Source organism: Octodon degus, unplaced genomic scaffold, assembly GCF_000260255.1.
Source record: "Octodon degus isolate 3935 unplaced genomic scaffold, OctDeg1.0 scaffold00075, whole genome shotgun sequence".
NCBI lineage: Eukaryota > Metazoa > Chordata > Mammalia > Rodentia > Octodontidae > Octodon > Octodon degus.
In genome coordinates, this window is record NW_004524651.1 from 1,756,201 (window position 1) to 1,777,523 (window position 21,323).

Here is a 21,323-nt window from a genome sequence, read left to right on the forward strand (position 1 = left end):
TAAATATTAGCAATAATTAAAAGTCTTCATTGGTGTATTTCACTTTAACCAATACTAAGTGTGGAAAAGTTTTTACTGTATGGGGCAATTTTTTTTTTCCTTCCCAAAACAAGGCCCCAATAATGTCTATCCCATACATGCTTTTTCAATATGATATTGACAGCCATGTGCTTCATCATATCTAAAAGCTAAAGATATAAGGCAAAGGGTATCAGAATTTTCTCACTGATTTAGAAGAAGCCAGGTGAGACTGGCTGATTTTTGAACCCTAAGTATGGAGACTACAGAGAACTGAACACATGCAATGGATGTCTATTATGAGTGTATCCAGCTACTACCGTATGACTGCTAACAAATGCCTCTATTGTAGAGGCTGGTCTCAAACTTATGGTGATCCTCCTGTCTCAGCATCCCCAGTGCTGGGATTACAGGCATGTACTGCCATGCCCTGCTTCACACTTTTATTACAAGTTTGAAAAAGCAAATCTTACTTGGACTTCTTTCTCCTTTTTGCTCTTGTTTCTTCACCTTTAAAAGCAAAGTTTCACTGACCAATGTACAGTCCATGTCTACTGTCTCTCCTCCTACTCTTGACTGACTGTCATCCTAAAATCCAAAATTTGAATAATTATTTCTTTCTGGCCTTATGTTTATAGTTTTTACCAAAAATTTTGGTAAAATACACAGAAATTTTCTTCTTTTAAGCATTAAATTATGTATTATTTTATACTTTGCAATCAGAGATTCAGGTTTTATGGACTATAAAACATACCATATTAACATGCAAGTATCCCAGCCTAGGAAAAGGGAGACTCCTGTCAATGGAAAGGAGACCCACATACCACAGAAAGCCCTTCAGCTCATCCTGAATCTTTCCCAGTCTGCTTCAGAGTAAGACCAATAATGTACAATATAATGCTTTCAGTAATCAAATTTCATTTTTTTCTCTTTTTTCCCTTTGAGACAAGGTCTCACTATGTAGTACAGGCTGGCCTCAAACTTGTTATGTAGCCCAAGATGGCCTTAAACTGACAGCAATCCTTCTGTCTCACGCTCCTGAAGGCTAGGATTATAAGCATATACTACCACACCCAACTTAATTTGGTTATTTGATGGCATACAGTTAAATACTTCAGCAACTGTTAAATACATTAATGTGCCACCAAGTGAAAGAGAACTTCTCAAGCTATAGACCTTAAATTTAAAGCAAAAAGTATCTCTACTATAACTTTTCTTTTTAAAAAAATACAGTTCCTAAAAAATTAGTAAATAGGGAAAATAATTTTTTTTCTCCATGAGACATTACTATAAAGCTAATCACAGCAGTAGGATTATTTTATAAAAATGACTTAAAAACATAATTAGAAGTTTGCATTATTTTAGGAAATTATGTGAATGCTTTTTAGTAAAGCAAAAAATACTTTAAAGGCAGAAAGTATTATCTTTTCAAAAATGCCATAAGGTTTGATGAACAAGAATCTGTTTCTTTGTTTTCTGAATACATAAATGTATGACTTAAAAAGTATCTGAATAGGGCTGAGGATATAGCTCAGTGGCATAAAGTTCCTGCTTGGCAAGTGCCAAGGTCCCAAGTTTGGTCCCTGGTACTACAAGTATCTGAATGAAGGTCACAGAGTAGATCAGGAGAGAAGGTTCAAATTGGTTTTGGCTTTATTATTTACTTTACCTTTGTGTCTATTACAGTAATATCCATTTTATACTGAGAAAGGTCTGCTCCTGGATCTACACTCCACTGGATATTTTCAAAGGATGCATCTTAGGTAAGGAAAAAATATGCAATTAAAAATAGATGTTGAAAATTCTCATCATTTAAAAATGTTAGGAGACCTACAGAATGGGAGAAATTTTTTGCTAATCATATGTCTGATAAAAGACTTGTATCTAGGAGATAGAAGAGTTCTCACAATACAAAAATATACATTTTCTAAATGAAAAATTAAAAAAACAAAAAAAAAAGAAAAATAAAAGGTGCTAAATAGCCAATAAGCATATAAAAAAGATACTTAACATAATTTGCCCTCAGAAAAATGAAAAATCCCTTAAAATATTTGTAATTTGAACTAATTTTGAACAAAGTCAGCCTGAATTAATAATTCAAACTACAAAAAAAAAAAAAAAAAGAAAAGAAAAACCATAATGAAATACTGTATCAAAGATAGCTAACATCAAGATGAAAAATAACAAGGGCTAGCCAAGTTGTGGAGAAATTGCAGGCCATAAGCAAGGCTGGTGGGAATGTAAAATGGTACACAGCTACTTTGGAAAATAGGCAGCCCCCAAAAGTTTAAACACAGCGCCAGCACAGGGTCCAGCAATTCTATTCTCTATAAAGAAAAAAGTGAAAACATATACTTACATAAAAATGTTCAGAGCAGTATTATTCACAATAGCAATAAGTAGGAACAACTAAATTTCTATTCACTGATGAAAAATGTGGTATACAATGTTACTCAACAGTAAAAAGGAATAAAGAAATATCAATATATGCTATGATATGAATGATAATGAAAGACATTATACTGAGTGAAAGAGTTGAATCACAAAAGATTATATACTAAAGTATTCCATTTATATCAAACCTCTAGAACAGCTTAGGTATGGAGACAAAATAAAATAAAATAAAATAAAATAAAAACAGATTAGTGCTGCCTAGGACTGAGGAGGGCGGTCAGTGCAGGGTGGGGCCTGCTCCAATCTTACAACTACAGAGATGGTTGGAAAAACTGTGAATTTACCAAAACTGATGGATTGGAAACTGTAATGGTGGATTTTTACGGGGCAATATACATTTCAACAAAGTATTTTTAAAATAGTAATAATATAACATTGCCTGAAAGGATTCCACATGTACTATATGTAAACATAAGACACATCAGATATTTGGAGTGTAGCTGTGGACATGAAGTATTATGATAGTAACTCTAGACAAACTGTGAGAAGTTAAATAAAGCATAGTATGACCCCTAAGGCAGTAAGGAAGAAATTAATAGAAGAAAAGAAAAAAAAATTGTAAAAAATTACAAGTGAAAATGTAAAAAATATTTTCATTCTGTAAGAACAAGTAAAGAATATACTTTGGGGGGAAAAAAAAAGCCCAGAATGAAAGAACTGACAATAAAGAAAAAAAGAAAAATACCACATGGGAATTACAGAGCAGCTGGGTGTGGTGGCACACACCTGTAATCCAGCACTTGGGAGGCTGAGACAAGAGGGTTGTTGTGAGTTCCAGTCAGGGCTATAAAGTGAGCTCAAGGCAGTCTGAACTGCACAGTGAGACCCTGTCTCAAAAAAAAAAAAAAAAAAAGAATTGCAGAAACGTTTGTTGGCTGAACAAAAATGGTTCTGTTAAAGCACATACAGTAATCAAAAGATTTATACATAACATATATAAGTCAGGGCAAATAATGTTTATATATATATACACAAATACATATCAAAGCAAATGTTTATAGGTAAGCTTAAAAACCTATATAAATAATGAATATATTCACATAGACATGTAAATGAAATAGAATAAATTACTTTTAAGGTGAGAAGGTTTGGATAATTATTTATTTTTAAAATTCTGCACAGCTTAAAATTTTAAAAGCTTCTGAAAAGGACAAAGAAAATCATAAACAAAAACATGCAAGGAAGAAATACTTAAAAATTTCCCAAACAATTTAATCTACCCAAAGTATGTAAATATCCAATTCAAAGTTACTAAAGAAGAGTAGAAATCTTATTTGTACGGTGCATACCTTGGTTGTTACTAGGCTTAGTTTTGGCAATTCTGCAAGGATTTAACTGAAGAACTGACGTGAGCTCACATCCTCCACGGACTGACCTGGGTTTTACTTTTGTTTGCTCATTAGAACCACCACCCTAGATAGAAATGATTATTAGCATCCAGATGAAATCATGAAAAGCGATTTTAATCAAAATCCTCAAATATTTAACACAAACCTTCATCTCATCAAAAAGATTCTCTGTCTCCAAAGTTCCATGTGGACGTGGAGGGATTTTGAAGATGGAATTTTCTTCTTTTATAGGTGACGCTGTCTGATTGTGTGGAGGGGATCTGCACAAAGACTGGTGGACACACTCCTGTAAACAGTGTTCCTCCGGGGAGTCTTTGGGCACCAGGCAGTTCCCATTCAAGGCCTTGTGGCTTGAGGAAGAGCTCTTTGGAATGGGCTTAAAAGCTTCGTAAAGAGTCACTTGCTTGAATCTGTGTTTGGAAGCCTCATTTCCTTGGCTTTTCTCTTGACGCTGAATAGCTGAAAACCGATCAGACAGATCCAGAGGTCTGTCCATGACGTGGTCCCCATTCATGGCAAGGTGACTATCCATTGGAAAAGGAAGAGAATTTTCTTTATCAAAGGAGGCTTGGGGGCAGCCTACTTCACGTTCACTTTCTTCCTCAGTTTTCTTCCTTTTGGATGTTCTGCCTCCCAGAGATTTCAGGGACACTATATGTTTATCAGTAACAGTGCCTTTAGTGCGATCAGTAATATCTTGTTCATTTATGGATTCACTTATATTTTTAAGAATCTGCTTGCTAGAAGAAGACTGGCTAGTGGCCTTGTTCACTTCGGATCCAAGGCTACGGTGTGTGAAAAGGGCACTATCTTTAGATTTTGATCTAGCTTTCTCTGACCTAGAAACAGAAGTGCTGCTGAAAGGGGTTGTTTTGGGATGGCTTTGTTTCCCAGTGTCTAAAAGAGAAGGGGACAAACTTGTATTGAAACCTAAACTACTTTTCACATTAGATGTAGGTACAAACACAGGAGATGAAAACACAGGAGATGACACCCGAGTGGTCAATTCTTCTTGAGATGGAGTCTCTGAAGTAGATTCGGAAAATCTAAAGAAAGAGTAAGACAACCTTTTTATTATTAAAACAATATGGTAAAAGTTAAAAGACAAGCACAATGGGAAAAGCTTTGCTTAACATAGAAACAGTGAGGTTTTATCTATCACAGACAGACGAATAAAAATTTAAGATAAGGATGACAGTCTCTTCTTTTGGGAAACAAAAAGCTGAGGAAAATGAAACAGGAAACATCTCAATACCTCAATATTTCTGTATAATTTTTTTCCTAAGTAATTTAAACTTCATTATATTAAAAAAATCAGTGAATTGTAAAAAAATTCTGGAGTTTTTCCCCCCAGTGTTTGGAATCAAACCAGGAATTGTGCTCAGTAAGCAAACAGTGTACCACTGGACTATTATCTTCAGCCCCAATTCTTAAATTACACAATCAAACTCGGCTGTCTCTAGTGAAGGAGAAAGCACACTAGGTTTAAGTGTGAGGAAGGGCTCACATTTCCTCCAGTGGGGAATAGTGAAGAGCTCAGGTCTAGTACTTAACCTCTAAGTGACTTTAATAAGACATTTACTCTTAGGGGCTGCACTTTTGTTATCTACAAAAGAAATTTAAAAAGGAGGGAGCACTAAACTCTACCTTTATGGATTACTATGATGACAGATGAAATTAGTAAAAAATCAATTTTACAATTTTTTTTTTTTTGGTGGAACCGGGGATTGAACTCAGGCCCTTGCGCTTGCCAGAGAAGCGCTTATTCCACTGAGCCGTCTCCCTGACCCCCCAATTTTACAATTTTAGAAATTTGTCTAGCTTACAGATGTCCATTGTATAACATGTAGGATTTGGCAACAAACATAGAAAGGATGGCTGTGCTTTAAATGGACAGAATAAGACTTGGAGCTCTTAAATAGTCTATGGCTTGGTGATGCACAAAAACAATTTAAAAATCATGCCTACTTCTCTACTATAATACAAAAGAGCTCATAAATCGGAGAGACATTATTTGAAATAAAAATATAGCCAGAATAACAAACTCTATGCTGAGGGAGAAAAAGCATTTAACAAAAGGGTTTCTTTTTTGTGAGACATGGTCTCACTGTGTAGTTCAAGCTTGCCTCAAACTTGGGACAATACTCCTACCTCAGGCTCCATAGTCCTAGGATTACAGGCATGCACCACCATGCTCAACAAAATGGGAGTGCAACAATAGCTACAGATTCTCACTGAAGTGCCCCAAATTACCTTAAACTATCGTTAGTATTTCTCATGGATTCCTCAAAAGGATGTTTCTTGTGATCTCCTTCCAGAGAATGGTACAGCTCATCACCAAGAGGGCTTATGGAATTTTGTGATTCCTTCAAAAGTAAAATATGAAGCACACTCACACAATGGAATATTACTCATTCTTGACAAGGTGGCAGTTGCATAATATTACAAATATACTAAATATCTCTAAAAGTACACTTCATTTTTGTAGTACTGAGTTCATTAACCAGGGTTTTCATACTCTAATTTTTAATTTTGAGACAAGGTCTTTCCAAGTTGCTTAAATTGCTTAGCCTAGGCTCAAACTTGCACTCCTTCTGCCTCAGTCTCCTAGAGTACATGGCGTTATAGGCTGGTATCACTATCCTTTCCTTGAGTGAGCTGCACACTTTACAATGCTTACTTTTATGTTACTTGAATTTCATCACAATAAAAATATGAACTATGGGCCGGGGAGATGTCTCAGTGGACTAAGTGCTTCCCTGGCAAGCACAAGGGCCTGAGTTCAATCCCCAGTTCCACTTAAAAAAAAAAAAAAAAAAAGAACTACATTAATGCCAGAAAATATTTATATGTAATTATATTCTATTACTGGTATATAAAACTGACTCCAAATACCATTATTAACAGGAGGAGGAGAGAACACTGACAAATTGAAAAAGCAGTGGTTTAGAAAATTAGAACAGTTCAGAAAGGAGCGCTTGACACAAGTCTCTTCAGGACCTTGTTACATGTGAATCCAGCAGGTGTGGCTGCTGTACCTCTAACAACTTCAAAAGCATCACAGGTGCTGCTGCCTATGACTCACACTACCCGCAGTATGGGCTCAGAGTTTAGCTCCCTTAACTCACCTGATGTCTAGATTGTTAAGACTTCCAAGTAGCAGGGGATTAGAAATCAATAAAATGCATTTAAAGTACAAAGTGAAAAACTACCCATTACCACCTGAGGATGGGTTTGTGTGTATGTGGTGTTGGGCCTTCAATCCAGGGGAGTTCTACCACAGGGTACATCCTTAGCCTTTAACATGTTTTCTTTTTTTTGAGACAGGGTCTCCTTATGTTGCCCAGACTGCCTCAAAATTGTAAGGCCTATCTCATTTCCTCAAGTAGCTAGGATGATAAGCATGTATCACCATACCTGTGAGGATGGATTTTAAAAGGATAGAAACCCAAATAAAAAAGCCAATTTTTAAAAATTCAGCAGTAGGACAACTTTATAAAAGCACATATACAGGTACTAGCTAAAGTGCAGGAATGCTATATTAAAATTGTGTCAAAACATAACTTATGGGGCCAGGGAGATGGCTCAGTGAATAAGCGCTTCCCCAGCAAGCGCAAGGGCCTGAGTTCAATCCCTGATTCCGCCAGAAATAAACAAATAGAATGACTGAAGTTTCTGCATTTTGTACAGCAAATAACTACTAGGAAGAGAATATGCAATGTGTTAATTATTGAAACTGTCCTACCAATTGGGTTTGAAACTGTTTCATTGCTCTTTGTTTCTCAATAAAATTGTAGAAAAAAACCCAAAACAAAACATAACTTAGGGTGGAAGCACCCAAGTTTTCTATTTCCTAGGGACCAATCATATGACAGGGCCAATGTGACACAGTTCCTAAGAAGTAGGTCAGTTACAGTTACACTGAGAATGTCCTCCAGAGGCTTCATGTACTCATAAATACCAGGGTGGGGTTAGAGCCAAGCTGCTGTCAGGAGGGGGTGGTGGAGGCTGAGCACAGGAAGGGTATTATCCCCAGCTCTGCTATTCCCTTCTCTCTCTGCTCCCTGGCCAAAAGAAATCCCTCCTCAAGCTTAAAAACCAAGTGGTATCTCTCGTTTAAGACAAAGTATAAAGAACAAAATAAAGGACTGGTGGAGAGAAGCAAGGAAACAGAACTTTTGCAAATGTGGAGCGGTGTAAGAGGCAGAGGGTGAGGCGGGGAAGAAGCAAGATTTTCAAATGTCTCACGTACATGTACTAAATACCACTAACATAAACATCTGTCATAAACATGAACCAAAACCAGTAACAACAACAATAAAAAAGCAGATTCAGAGACAGAGTGGTAGGTGGGGGCAAATGAAAAGAATCAAGCTGTGTTACAAACACCTACGCACTCCATAAGATGAATGTACACTCCATGTGCTGCAAATGTACTAATAAAGCAAAACAACTGCCTAAGAACCTCTCCTGTAAGTTGCAGTTGTTGGGCATTTTGTACCATCAACAAGGAATGTAAGGAGGCTGTGGAGATAGCTCAGTGGTCTAAGAGCCTGCCTGGCAAGCACAAGGACCTGCATTATAACCTGGTGTGGTTATAATGCAGTACAGGGCCAGGCCCTGGAACCCAGGCACAGAACTTGCGCATGCCGTGCAGGTCACCACAAAAACGAGCATGGTGGTGCATATCTGTAATCCCAGTGCTGAGGAAGCTAAAACAGGAGGACCACTATGAGTCCAAACTGCTTAGGAAGACCCTGTATCAAATAAATAAATACACAAGATGAAAAAACAAAACAAAACAAAACGAAACAAAGAAATGTAAAGGTGAGGGCTCAGCTGAGTGGCAATGTGTGTGGATAGCATGCAAAGGCCCCAGATTCAATCTCCAGCACCAAAAACATAAAAGAAAGTAAGATGAAAAGGATTTAAGAAAGACAAAAACCTCAAAATGGTTTAACAAAAAACCCCTCAAATTTCAAAAATTCAACAGCAAGAAAACTTTATAGAACACATGTACATTTTAAACTTAAGCAAATGAATACTACTTTGAGATCGTGTCAAACCATGAATCTAAGATTGAAGGAGTTCTTTTCCTAGGGATTTAACTTACTTTTCTTGATGCTGAGACAAAACACCCAACACCCAAAGTTAGAGGAGGAAAGGTTTATTTGGCTCAATTTATAGGGCTTTCAGTCTATTAATTGGCTGGCCCCATGGAGGGTAGGTTGGCAGACAAGATAGCAAAAGCAGCAAGGGGGAGGAGACAAGACTCTGCCCCTTCCATTGTACTAGGCTACTGCCTAGGGCAGGTGTAGAACTCATCCTTAATCTCAGCTAGAACTATGCCAAACCAATCAGTGGACTGATTTACTAATCACACACATTTAATCCCAGCATCACAGTCTAGATTCAGCCACCTCTGAAAAGGCCCTATGACCATATGAGGCTCTGTGGGGAACATCTAGACACAAATCATAACAGGACTTATCAAGACAAAACAAAACAGCAAACATATGGATGTAATGAAAATATGATGGGGCTACTCTGATTCAGGCCTCATGGATTAGGTTTAACTGAATCAGCAGTTCTTGATAGTAGCAAGAATTCAACCTGTTTACACACCAAATTTCCCTTTTGTGGATGCCAAAAAAGACTCAACACATTCTGAAATCAATCTGAAGGTTGGGGCCAGGGAGATGGCTCAGTAGAATAAGCGCTTGCCTGGCAAGTGTAAGGGCCTGAGTTCAATCCCTGGTTCCGCCGAAAATAAAATAAAATAATTAAATCACCCAATGATGCACTTTTGGGGCCGGGGAGATGGCTCAGTAGGATAAGCGCTTGACTGGCCAACGCAAGGATTTGAGTTCAATACCTGGTTCCGCAAAAAAAAAAACAAAAAAAAAAAAACTGAAGGTTTAGGTTTTCTCTTAGATAGAATGAGAGTGGATAGGGAGAAGAAGACAGGAAGGGGACCTGGGAGATAGCTCAGTGGAATAAGTGCTTGCTTACCTGGCAAGTGCAAGGTCCTGAGTTTGACCCCCAGCATCACCAAAAAAAAAGAACACAGGAGGAAGGAGAGAGGACTGGCACAATAAACCCACTATGACACAATTCTTCCCCTGCAATTCCAACTCAGTCTCATGTCCCAAGGATTCTCTCACTTTTTTTCTTTTTGTATTTTAGGACAGGGTCTACAGGGTCTCACTATGTAGATCGTACACATAACAAGAGCCTTTTAAACAGTTTTATTCTTTATTAAATAATCATTGGATAAAAAATTATTTTCTTGCTCAATTACTTAAGAATGGCTCTAAATGGACATATCAATTAATATGTTCATCAAAATATTACTTACACTTTCCTCTTCAACACCAAGTCCAAGTGTTTCAGCAACAACTGTAGCTAAGTTAAAAGATGACTTATCAGTGGGACAACTGCTTATTCCACATATTTCTAAAAAAGAAAAACAAAAAAAATTATAAATTACATGTACAAAATTATATGTAGAAAAGTTAGGGGCTGGTGAGATGGCTCAGTGGCCTAAAGCACCTACTTAGAACAAGCTTAGCAAAGCACAGGGACCACGGTTCAATCCCCCAGTACCACATGCCAGCCAGCCCCGCCCCCTGGTGGGCTGAGGGGGCCACACACACACGCACACACACACGCACACACATAAATAAAATTTTAAAAAAAAGTTAAATAAAAGAAAGGCAAAGCTCAAAGAACCAATATAAAATGGCACTGGACAAATTTCTGTAAACAATCTAAAATATCTATTGGAAATAGGAATAAGCTACAGGTATTTTATTTTATTTTTTTATATGTATTTAGGACAGGGTCTACAGGGTCTCACTACATAGATCCGACTCATAGTGATCCTCCCATTTTCACCCTCCCAAGTGCTGTGATTACAGGTGCACGCTACCACACCCAGTCACAATGGCAGTCTCAGCACGCCCCAGGGGGTGGGGCCAGCACTGCACCTTGGGGATGGAACCCTAGCAGCTGCACTCTGCCTAAGCAGGCACTCTGGTCTGCTGAGTTAAGTTTCCTATTTTTCCTAAATGAACTGAATCCAATAGGTACTATTAATTAGTTAATTAATTTGGTACAGGGTTTCACTTGCAGCTGGAGCTCATGGTAATTTTCCTGTTTTCAGCCTCCCCAACGCTGGGATTACAGGTGTGAGCTACCATACCTGGTTTCACTGATAGGCATGGCATGCGGTACTGGGGACTGAACTCCAGTCCCTGCATTTGCCTAAGCAGATGCTTACTCCACTGAGCTATCTCGCTGGCCCTTCCAATAGGTTATATTTTTATTGATACAAAATGAATTATAAAATGAATTTATAGCAAATTAAGGTATAAGAGAAATATTAAACCATATTTATAGTGTCTTTCATGAATATAGGGGAGGTGTTTTCAGAACTGTATTATTTTTAACTTTTAGGTAACATTTAAACAAGAATGACACATATGCAGGTGTTCTGTGAAGTTTTGTATAGTTTCTATAACTCAACAAGCATTATAGAGTATCTACCAGTTCCAGGCATTGTATTACTCATTGTGTGGAAAGAAGAGATTTTTGTTTTTAAAAAACTACAGACTACAACAAAATTAAACAGAACTGCAGTGGAGTGTGATAAACACATTAAAGGTAATATAAAGGGTGATTTAAATGCAGAAGGACCTGTAAATTTGCATTAGGAAATCAAGACATGCTATACAGCTTAGCAGGTTACCTAGATTGGGAGTGGAAAGTAAAGTCTAGCTTATGTGTAAAGGCCCAGATATGTGAAATTAAAATACTTGTTTAGGGAACTACATGTGGTTTCTAATTTCTCCCATGAATAATAAACAGAAATGCAAAAGTTTTAGATAGATGACTGAAGCCATCATTGGGTTAAAAAGGTAATTTTGGCTGTGACAGTTTCATAGGCAAGAAGCAATTACAGACAAAAAAAAAATCTCTAATTATATTGCTAAAAGTCTTGATGTAACATGCTGACAGCCAAAAGTACATCAATGAGAGAACAGAAAAATATGTACAACAGACAAGGGGAGGTGGAACAGGAATCAGTAAGACTTAGAAGCTGTTGAGAAATAAGAGATAAAGCAAGAAATCTAGGATAACAAAGTTTTCTGAATTAGGTAACTCAAAGAGGCAGGTGCAGTGTCATTCACAGGTTATAATATAAGGAAGAACAGTAGGTCTGACAGAAAGGCTTCCATTGTGGACATGATGAAGATAAAGGATATCAGGTAGAGATGTTGAATAGCAAGTAGACATCTGGCTTGGAATCCAGAGGGAAAGTCTGAGACATAGATTTTATTAACATATGGGTGGTAGCAGAGCACTAATTCTAGGTAAGATCCCTCTGTAATGAGAGCAAACAGAGACAAAAATAGGCCCATCTATATTGGGGAACAATGATGACTTCTGCTAGAAGTTCTATTGCAGTGAGTAGAAGACAGGGTGTGCAGATGTGCTTGCTTTCTGCCAATCCCTGGCACCACAGAGGAAAATCAGAACATATATACTGGAACTTTACTTTTTCCCATTTAGACTAACTTGCTTGGTAATTTCATTCAGTTCCAGTTTTGGATAGTACACCAAGAAGTTGTGTTTGTATCTCCATCCTACACTTCTCTAAACTTGAATTTACATCCACAAGCTCACCCAAAATATGTATCTCAATCTGCTGCTTCCAGTCTCTTCTATCTCAATAACCAGCAGCTCTAGTCTTCTGATTCCCAACAGCACTCTGCTCCTTGCCCACTCTGCTCCAGCTATGCAGGCTTCTTTACACCCCTCAACAGACCAACAGGTCCTCTCTCAGCTATGCTGCTCTGCTGGACACTACATGCTTCCCCCAGACCTTGCTCTAGTCAATTCTTCTGCTTTAATTCTCTTCAGAGGATCTGATTCTATCTGACATGTTTATTTTCTTCATTCCCCAACTGGACTGTAAACTCCACAAGATCAAGAGCTTTATTCTGTTCAATGCCTGGTATATTATTACTTGTTAAATGAATGGGTAAACTATACAAAGACCTCACTATCTAAATCAATAGCAATTTATATTAAGATGGACATTAACATGAATGAATACTAACATTACTGCCCAATGTGAAAAGACTTCTAAGCATCTAGTAATATAAACACAATTCTATGAAAAAAATCTCTAAAATATAGTCTGATTCTTGCTTACCAATAATCATGTATCTTACAAACTTATAAAGGTAATTTCAATATCTTACTAGCCACTGGAGCTTCACTTTGATCACAAGTATCAGCGACTAGAATTTCCTTTTCATTAGAGCTATGCTGTGAATGAGCTGAAGTCTTGGAAGCTTTTCTTAATTCTAAGGGAAAAAAACAGAAAAGGTAATATGAAAAACAAACGATGATAAGAAACATTATCAAAATATTATTCCCAAAGCCAAGTGAAACCTGTCCTTAAAATATTACAAAAAAACTATTTTATTGATAGAATTCTTGTTATTTTAAGAAATTTCTTTAGTTCCACTCAGCAACAAAGTTGCAAGTTAGGATAGAGAGCGACGAAAGACTAGAAGAAACAAGTTTTTTCTGCCTTTGACAAGGTGCTAAAACAGTAACATTTTAATGGTTTTTCTGCCTTATATACAATACAATTAAGCAGGTTAATTTAATGTTTACTACCTCATATATCTCCATAATCTTTATTATAGGTTTTTTATTTTCTGTAAAGACACTTTGAAACAAGTTTTATCAGAAATATTTCTACTGTTGAAAGAAAACTAAAAGGTCAAAGGATATAAAGTTTTAATTTAATTATGTCCTGAAAGCAATATTAAACACAGTATACTTTAAGCAAAATATTATTAGAACAAAACCAAAACTAATTAGTCATTAAATTATTTAACAGTTATTTTCAGGTAATTTACATAGCCTAACATATATCTTAAAACCAAAGTTTCAAATTCCAAATAAAATATGATGAGAACAATACTAAAGTAACAAATCAGTTAAGCTTTTAAATAGTTATTTCTTTTATCCAGTAAGGAAATAAGCCATAGGATATACTTATGCTAAATACAAAAGATGGCTTTCCTAATGAAGAAAATTTCTTAATGAAGAAAAATGCTGTGCACTGTTTAATGGATGTTCATATTCATGAATCTAAATATGATCTACATTATACATTATCTGTAATGATTCATGTCTTGTCTGATATGTCTTATTTCAAGATCTACCACCTTTTATTTTAATTCAGCTCCTAATCATGTGCACAGTTTTTAATAGTTCTTTTGTTTCCCACTAGATGGTGATGCTGACTCATAAAATGGGGTACTATGCCAATTTTAAATAAAAGTCTTTCACATTTGCATAACATAAATATCTTTAGAACTTCACACATCCTTTTAACTCCAATATTGTTAAGAGAACTTTAATTTAAAAAGTAGTCTTTATCATTTACTTTAGATTAACATTAAAAAAATATTAAGTGTCCTATGTCATATTATAAATTACAGGGCTATATGAAACGTAGCTTCAAATTATTTAGCAGAAATGGTAAACTACCATGGAATTAAAAATAAATCATAAGGGGCCAGGGAGATGGCTCAGTGGAATAAGTGCTTGCCTGGCAAGCACAGGGGCCTGAGTTCAATCCCCGGTTCTGCAAAAGAAAATAAATTAAAAAAAAAAAAAAATCACTGAATCAGTACCGTATTTGTAAACAATCGTATTGTCTCACTAGTACATTGTATTGTCTCACTAGTGTGAGAAACTGAAAGAATCAAAGGCCAAAATGTATAGGAGATATTGTAAATTGGGAAGACAGTGTTCAAAACAAAAGACAAACTGTGATGGGCAAAGGGGAAAGGAAGGGAAAAAGAAAAAAATATATTTATACATAAGATAGTTAAGATAATTATATGGCTAGTTTCTCTTAGTTCATTTAAAAAAAAGGTTCGTGTTAATAGTCTGGGCAAGATATCATGCCTGTATCTTGTACTCTGAATAAATACTAGGAAGACAATACGTAATTGTAAATCTATTAACCTTTTTTGGAATTGTTTTATTGTTATTTTTATTTTTTCTCAAGGAAAAAAAATAGAAATAAGTCACTGATAACCCACAAAACACACAAAACCATTTCTAGATCTGCTACAAATTATAAAAGTAAAAACAACCAGTTAAAGATAGCTCCAAATGACAGGAGTACCTGTGGACAAAACCTGCAACATGCAGAAGTTTAGAATCAGGAAAATCCGTATCTAAATTTGGATTCATCTAAATCTAAATCTACCTACCTGGGTGAGTTTTTAATCTCCTAAACGTAACTCTAATCTCTAAAACAAAGGAGCTAACGGCTGCTTCATAAGCCTGATATGAGGACAGATTGAAATACAGAAATAATGTATGTAAATCACTTAGCATATTAATACCTGAAACTCAGGAGGAAAGTTAATGTGAAGTTTGTTTCACCTTTCTTTGGATCCCACTCAAATAAATATACGTAAGACTTGTTTTGTTTTGAAATAGGGAATCAAACTCAGGGGCACTCTACTGGTGAACTACTATCTCCACTCTTAAATTTTGACCAAAGGTCTTATTAAATTGCCCATACAAGCCAAATTTGTGATTCTCCTTCCTCAGTTTTGGAGTACTAGTGTTACAGACACGTACTGCCACTAAGAATAGTTTTTAAATAAAAGAGAAAAGAAACTACCATATTTATAAAATGTAGAGTATGTACATATTCACATAGTACATATTTGTATGTGTACACACACACACACACACACACACACAAATACAGAAAGAAAATGTCTTCTCACTTTACTAACAGAAGTTCAATTCACAGTTGCACCAAGGTTACCTGGACAACGACTCACTTCTTTCCACTGTATTCAATGGTGTAAAACCAATGAAGCCTTTCAAAAAACCAGAAAACTGAAATACAACTCTAAACCTTACCATTTATACACACAGAATGCTCCAATTTAGTATTTGTTTTTTCCACATATCGAACATGGAGATTCTCCTTTCTTCGTAGTCGGTTAATGCCAGAAAATGAAAAGGCTGTTATTGGTGAATCTGGAATAACATTTTCCTCACATTCAAGCTCAGCTGCTTGACACTGTTGACCATTCCTTAAGGAAAGTGAAGATGGAAAGAAAGTGAATTCTACAATTTTTTTTTTCTTTTTTTTTTTTTACATGGAACCGGGGATTGAACTCAGGCCCTTGCACTTACCAGGCAAGTGCTTATTCTACTGAGCTATCTCCCTGGCCCGAACCCTACAAATACTATTAAACCATGTACTACATGGTGTGAATCCAAGTATGAAAATGCAAGAGATGTAATCCCTACATTCAATAATCCAAATCCAAGGATTAGAAAAGCAGGCAGAACAAAGAAGGGAATGTTAGTGTGAAAAATGAAGTGGAAGGTACAGTTGATGGTAAGATGAAATTTAAATTGTTCCAAGTAGCAAAGAAGATCAGCAAAGCCACACAGTTCTATGTGTGCCTGTGTTTGTTTTCTGTCTTTTTGAGACAGGGTCTCTCTAGGCAGTGTTCAGGCTGGCCTTAAGCTCACTTTGTAGCCCAGGCTGGTCTCGAACTTGTAACGATCTTTCTGCCTCGCTGTGATTACAAGTGTGTGCCACCATGCCTGGCAGTCCTGTATGCTTTTGTGGAGAAGGGCAGAATAGAACTGCAGGAAGTGGAATCTTGAGTAAGTGTGGACATAGTGAGGAAGCAGGAGGAAAGGAACTGAGGCACAGAAGTGACCCTACAATGTAATAGCACACAAAACTGGATAGGGCAGAAAGAAAGGAAGTAAAGCAATTAGACTCCGGCTGTAACAATCTAGGCAAGAGTTTTTGTGCTTTGAACTAGAATACTGTTAAATATACATGGAAAGGAAAGGACCAATGTTACAAGCCATGGCGGCACAATAAACATGACCTGACAAACAAATGCTGGATTTGCTAATACTGACTTGATAACTATATCAAACTTTGTTTTATATTTTACATTGTTGGGAACTATTCAAAGTGCTGTCTGCATTACTTTATCACACTGTGTGAGATATTATAATTATCATCTTACAACTGAGGAAACGAAGACATACAAATCCTGTTTTATAATAGTAAAAGATTTAACTTTTGGCAGATTCTAGGGGCCCCATCTTTAATCATTCAACATATTATCCTGTAGATCATACATCTAATGAATGACTACAGTAAGCTTTTAGCCCTCATTCTGAGAACGCTTCCAATCTTCTCTTAAAAGAACAGTCGTAATATCCTTTCTTACAACACAACCATGTCAGTTAGATTTGTTTAAAATCCTGCTGCTTCTGCCCATTTCCCTCGGAAGACAAGCAATGTCCTTCAGACAATGCAGAAGAACCTACACAACCTGCCTGTCCTCTCCCCCATAACTTTACTCTCACCATTCTCTTGAGTTTCCTCAAACATGCCAAGTACCCTCCTACATGACCTCATCTCCTTTACGCTGCCGCTAGAATTTTAATGTTTAAAACTGCATTCCCTGTTTCATACCCATTCTGCTATATTTATTTTACACAAGTAAATGCTTTCCAAACAAGTATGCAACTTATTACATCCACTATTCACCTATTACAATGTAAGCTCTGAGGAGAGGATCTTTAATTTACTGATGAATCACAAAAGGTGTACCACAGGCACTGCCCAATGATTTGCTGAACGAATGAGACATTCCCAAACCCCTAAAGAAATATGCAGACATATGTTCCTGCCCAAATCAATTCAGAACCCACGGCACATCAAGATTGGGTTTGGACAAACTCTGATTACTGAGTAAAATTAAATTAACTGACTTTCCCATGTCAAACCATTAGTGACCTTATCAGTCAAGCAATTCTTATCAGTTTGTCAGCCATTTACTCTTCACATGACCAAATTAATTTGTCCTATTATACTAATATCAATTTGTAATACCATTTCAAAGAACTACACAATAAGAATTTTATAAACTATGACCATAAAAAAATTTAAAAGAATCACTACAGGACAAAGATTAACATTTCCTAAAAGATACATACTTAAATTTCCCGATAGTATCAATATTATTTGTAGTCTACAATCCTATGTTGCAATTTAAAATATTATTTTTTGTCCAGGGAGCACAACTTAGTGGAGTACTTACATCCCTCATGTGAGGTGCTAGGTCTGATGGCCGGCACTGCTTGCCCTATTATTTTAAATGAACAAGTAGTGTTTATACATAGTTATAAGATCTGATGCGATGGCTGGATATACATTTATATTGGGAGATTATACGAAGCAAATTAATGTTTACTTCACAAGCTTTTGGGATAAAAACATTTGAAATTAATTTTTTAATAAATCTAAAATATATAAGGAATTACCTATTGAAGTTAGAATTCTGCACAACAGAGTTAATATCTAATCTTTAATCTCTTCCTGCAATTCTATCCTTATTTTGGAAAAACAATAAACTAAAGTCATATGAGAAAGCCTTACAAATTAATGGAGTGTAAAATCTATCTGACCTTGCTTTAACTAATCACATCACACACAGCCTGCCTTCCTAGTAGTGGTCATAAAAAAATTCAACCTATAACATGAATGAGTCACATGAAGAAACAGACTTCCTAACAAAGTCAGTCTATATGTAGCTGGGATGAAAAAAGGGGAAAAAAAAACTCCTCTACTACAATAACCAAAACTAGCTCTAACTAGAACTGCCAAAACTACAGTAAGTAAACAGGTGGAGGTTTTGCCATCTTTTAAAATAAAAGAAAATAAAAGCAAAAACAACTTTTATATCTTAACCAAGCTTATTCCTTAAAGCATTAGGAATCACAATAATTTTCTGAGAAAAATTAAATGATTTCATGTCCTAATTTTAGGTTATATTAATTATGCAGTTTTAATCCTCTGTTCACTTTTCCTGCTCAAAGCCTGAGAATACATTTTTTTTTTCTGATAGTTTTCTTTGTAGACCTCCTCTTAAATTCCTGTCAGAACTGTTTCAGTTATCCTCCCCACCACCCCAATCTGTAAGGATCCAGGGTTTCTTAGTCTAAGGAGTTAGCAAAAAAGACAAACATTTCTGTTTTCTCTACCTGAGTAATTTAAATGTCTAGTTAAAACATAACAACATTTTTTTTTCAGTACTGGGGATGGAACTCAAGACCATGTGTTTGCCAGGCAGAGGTTTAAGCCACTGAGCTATCTCCTTGGCCCTCAGAGCTTAATGAAGAAATACTGTAACCACCAATTTCATTGAAATGTTCTAATTTTTTTTAAAAAATGGGATGAGGATTCCCTAAAGTACAAATCAGTGAGTCTGATAACCTGGTTCCTTAGAACTAATATAAAAACTTATTATCTATTTAAAAAACATATTTAGTACAGGGTCTTACTACACAGCTTGGACTCAGTGATCCTGTTTGCAGCCTCTGTAGCACTGGGAATGCAGGTACCATGCTGCCATGCTTAGTTTTGGGGTGGGCACCAGCATGACATGTGGTGCAGGGAATTGAATCCCAGTCTTTGTGCTTGCCTGAGCAGGTGCTTAGTCCACTGAGCTATCTCGCCAGCCCTATATAAATAATTCAAATAAGGCTAATTTTAAGAAGCAGGACCATGAGCCAGTTGTTCTGCGGGATGCTTTATCGTACACTGGCCCTTGGGAAGGCATCTGACAATGATTCCCTCCACATCCTGTATATGCAATCCTCTGAAACCTGTGACTTGGGGTCTTCACTGAGCCACTGCATCTGCTTCCCAGTACAGTCCTGACCTTAGTACTCTGCTTTTTTTTGACTGGTAAAATTGACTCTCATTTTATTTTTAACCTGATAATGATGAATTTAAAAACCTGAATAATCTACTGTAGTGCCACTAAGTAGCTATCCAACTTTCTAAGGCACCTGTAACCTGAAAATCAGCACAGGTGAGTTAGAATTATTGCACTTATCAAGCAGAAGTCAGGGTTTTTTCCAAAGTTAAAGGGAATTTCAGGCACTAATCACATAACATTGTGGTGGTTTGGGTAGTCAGAGGAAATGAGGTGGCCTTTACAAGCTGATACTCGCTATTAAAAAAAACCCAAAACCTGCCAACAAAAAGGAACTTTGTTTGAAGAGAGCAAGTCACAAAAGAAGTTGTTGGCTCAGAAGAATCACAACTATCTTAAATTTCAGGAAAAGACTTGAAAGATACAATAGGTTATTTCCTACACTGTTCTGATTAAGCATGCCCTAAAGAAAACATACATGTTCCGAGTTTGTCGTGATTAGTCTTTACTTGAATTTTTATTTTCCTAAAACATCAATGAGCTTTAACAGAAAAAACTGAGAATCCTAAAAAGAAATTTTAAACTAATCGGAATTAAAAACAAAACAAAACAAAACAAAAACAAAAACAAAAACAAAAACAAAAAAAGCTACTCAGAATTCACATTTTTGCCCAGTGGCATTCCACTTTCAAAGTACTTTATCTATCTCAGGTCACAATGTCTACTACTTAATTCTGTTAATACACACACTCTACATTTATTATCTATCATTGGTATTCTAAATATCAAGGTATTCACAAATATCAGCTTTGAGTACCAAAATACAAATACCAAAATATTGTTCAAAATTCACTAAGTTACATGTGCTAAATCGCTTCACATAAGAAACTAATGTAGTTCAACAATCACTGATAGAAATCCTTGGTCTCACATACAATTCTGATTAAAATTTACATTTTTTAAAACATAAACACCAGTATAAAGCACATACAGATTACTGCATAACACTTCCACTGACGTCTAAGGCACCATCCTACAATCAAACATTTTTAAATTAAAACATACATATTGAGTTAAAGACTATAAAAAAGTATCCTGGCAGTTAAGATTAAGTTCTAATTAAAAATTTTTAAAAAGCTTTCCAGGTTTTGGAACCTTCTATAAAAGCCTATGAATCTGTGTTCTAGTCTCTTTCTATTACCATGCAACCTTCTATAAAAGCCTATGAATCTGTGTTCTAGTCTCTTTCTATTACCATGCTTGTATACAACTGAGTGCTGACATTTCTACACAGCCTCAGTCTGATCCCACAAGCTCCTCTGCTAATTTATTATCTCCTTTCAAAATTCCCTTTGGTTATCAATATTCAGTGGACTAAGTGAATACTAGAAATACTAGAATTCTATTGTAACATCTATTACCTAAAAGTATACTGCTACAAGGGAAGCATGTTCATTTCACCAGCGAGACATGTACGGTTATACACAGAATGTTACATCTGTATAGGTTACCAAAGATTTTGTAGTTGTCTACACAAATGCAACAGTATCTTTAAAAGCCCTGTAACACTATAAGGACTATTCAGAATCCTAGATTAAAAAGAGAGAGAAAGAGAGAGAGAGAGAGAGAGAGAGAGAGAAGAAGAAGAAGAAGAAGAAGAAGAAGAAGAAGAAGAAGAAGAAGA

At 36.1% G+C, this 21,323-nt stretch overlaps 1 protein-coding gene across 1 annotated transcript in view; it reads right to left on the minus strand.

Annotated features, from left to right (window-relative positions):
• Nucleotides 1-21,323, minus strand: part of Rbbp8 (RB binding protein 8, endonuclease) — a 108,976-nt gene that overhangs the window by 19,683 nt on the left and 67,970 nt on the right. Inside the window, exons 6-13 of the mRNA XM_023720396.1 lie at nucleotides 15,798-15,973; nucleotides 13,091-13,195; nucleotides 10,180-10,277; nucleotides 6,075-6,187; nucleotides 3,967-4,867; nucleotides 3,762-3,885; nucleotides 1,688-1,776; nucleotides 492-606 (exon numbers count right to left, since the gene is read on the minus strand). Of these exons, the coding sequence (XP_023576164.1) occupies nucleotides 492-606; nucleotides 1,688-1,776; nucleotides 3,762-3,885; nucleotides 3,967-4,867; nucleotides 6,075-6,187; nucleotides 10,180-10,277; nucleotides 13,091-13,195; nucleotides 15,798-15,973 (1,721 nt within the window). The remainder of the gene's footprint in view (nucleotides 1-491; nucleotides 607-1,687; nucleotides 1,777-3,761; nucleotides 3,886-3,966; nucleotides 4,868-6,074; nucleotides 6,188-10,179; nucleotides 10,278-13,090; nucleotides 13,196-15,797; nucleotides 15,974-21,323) is intronic.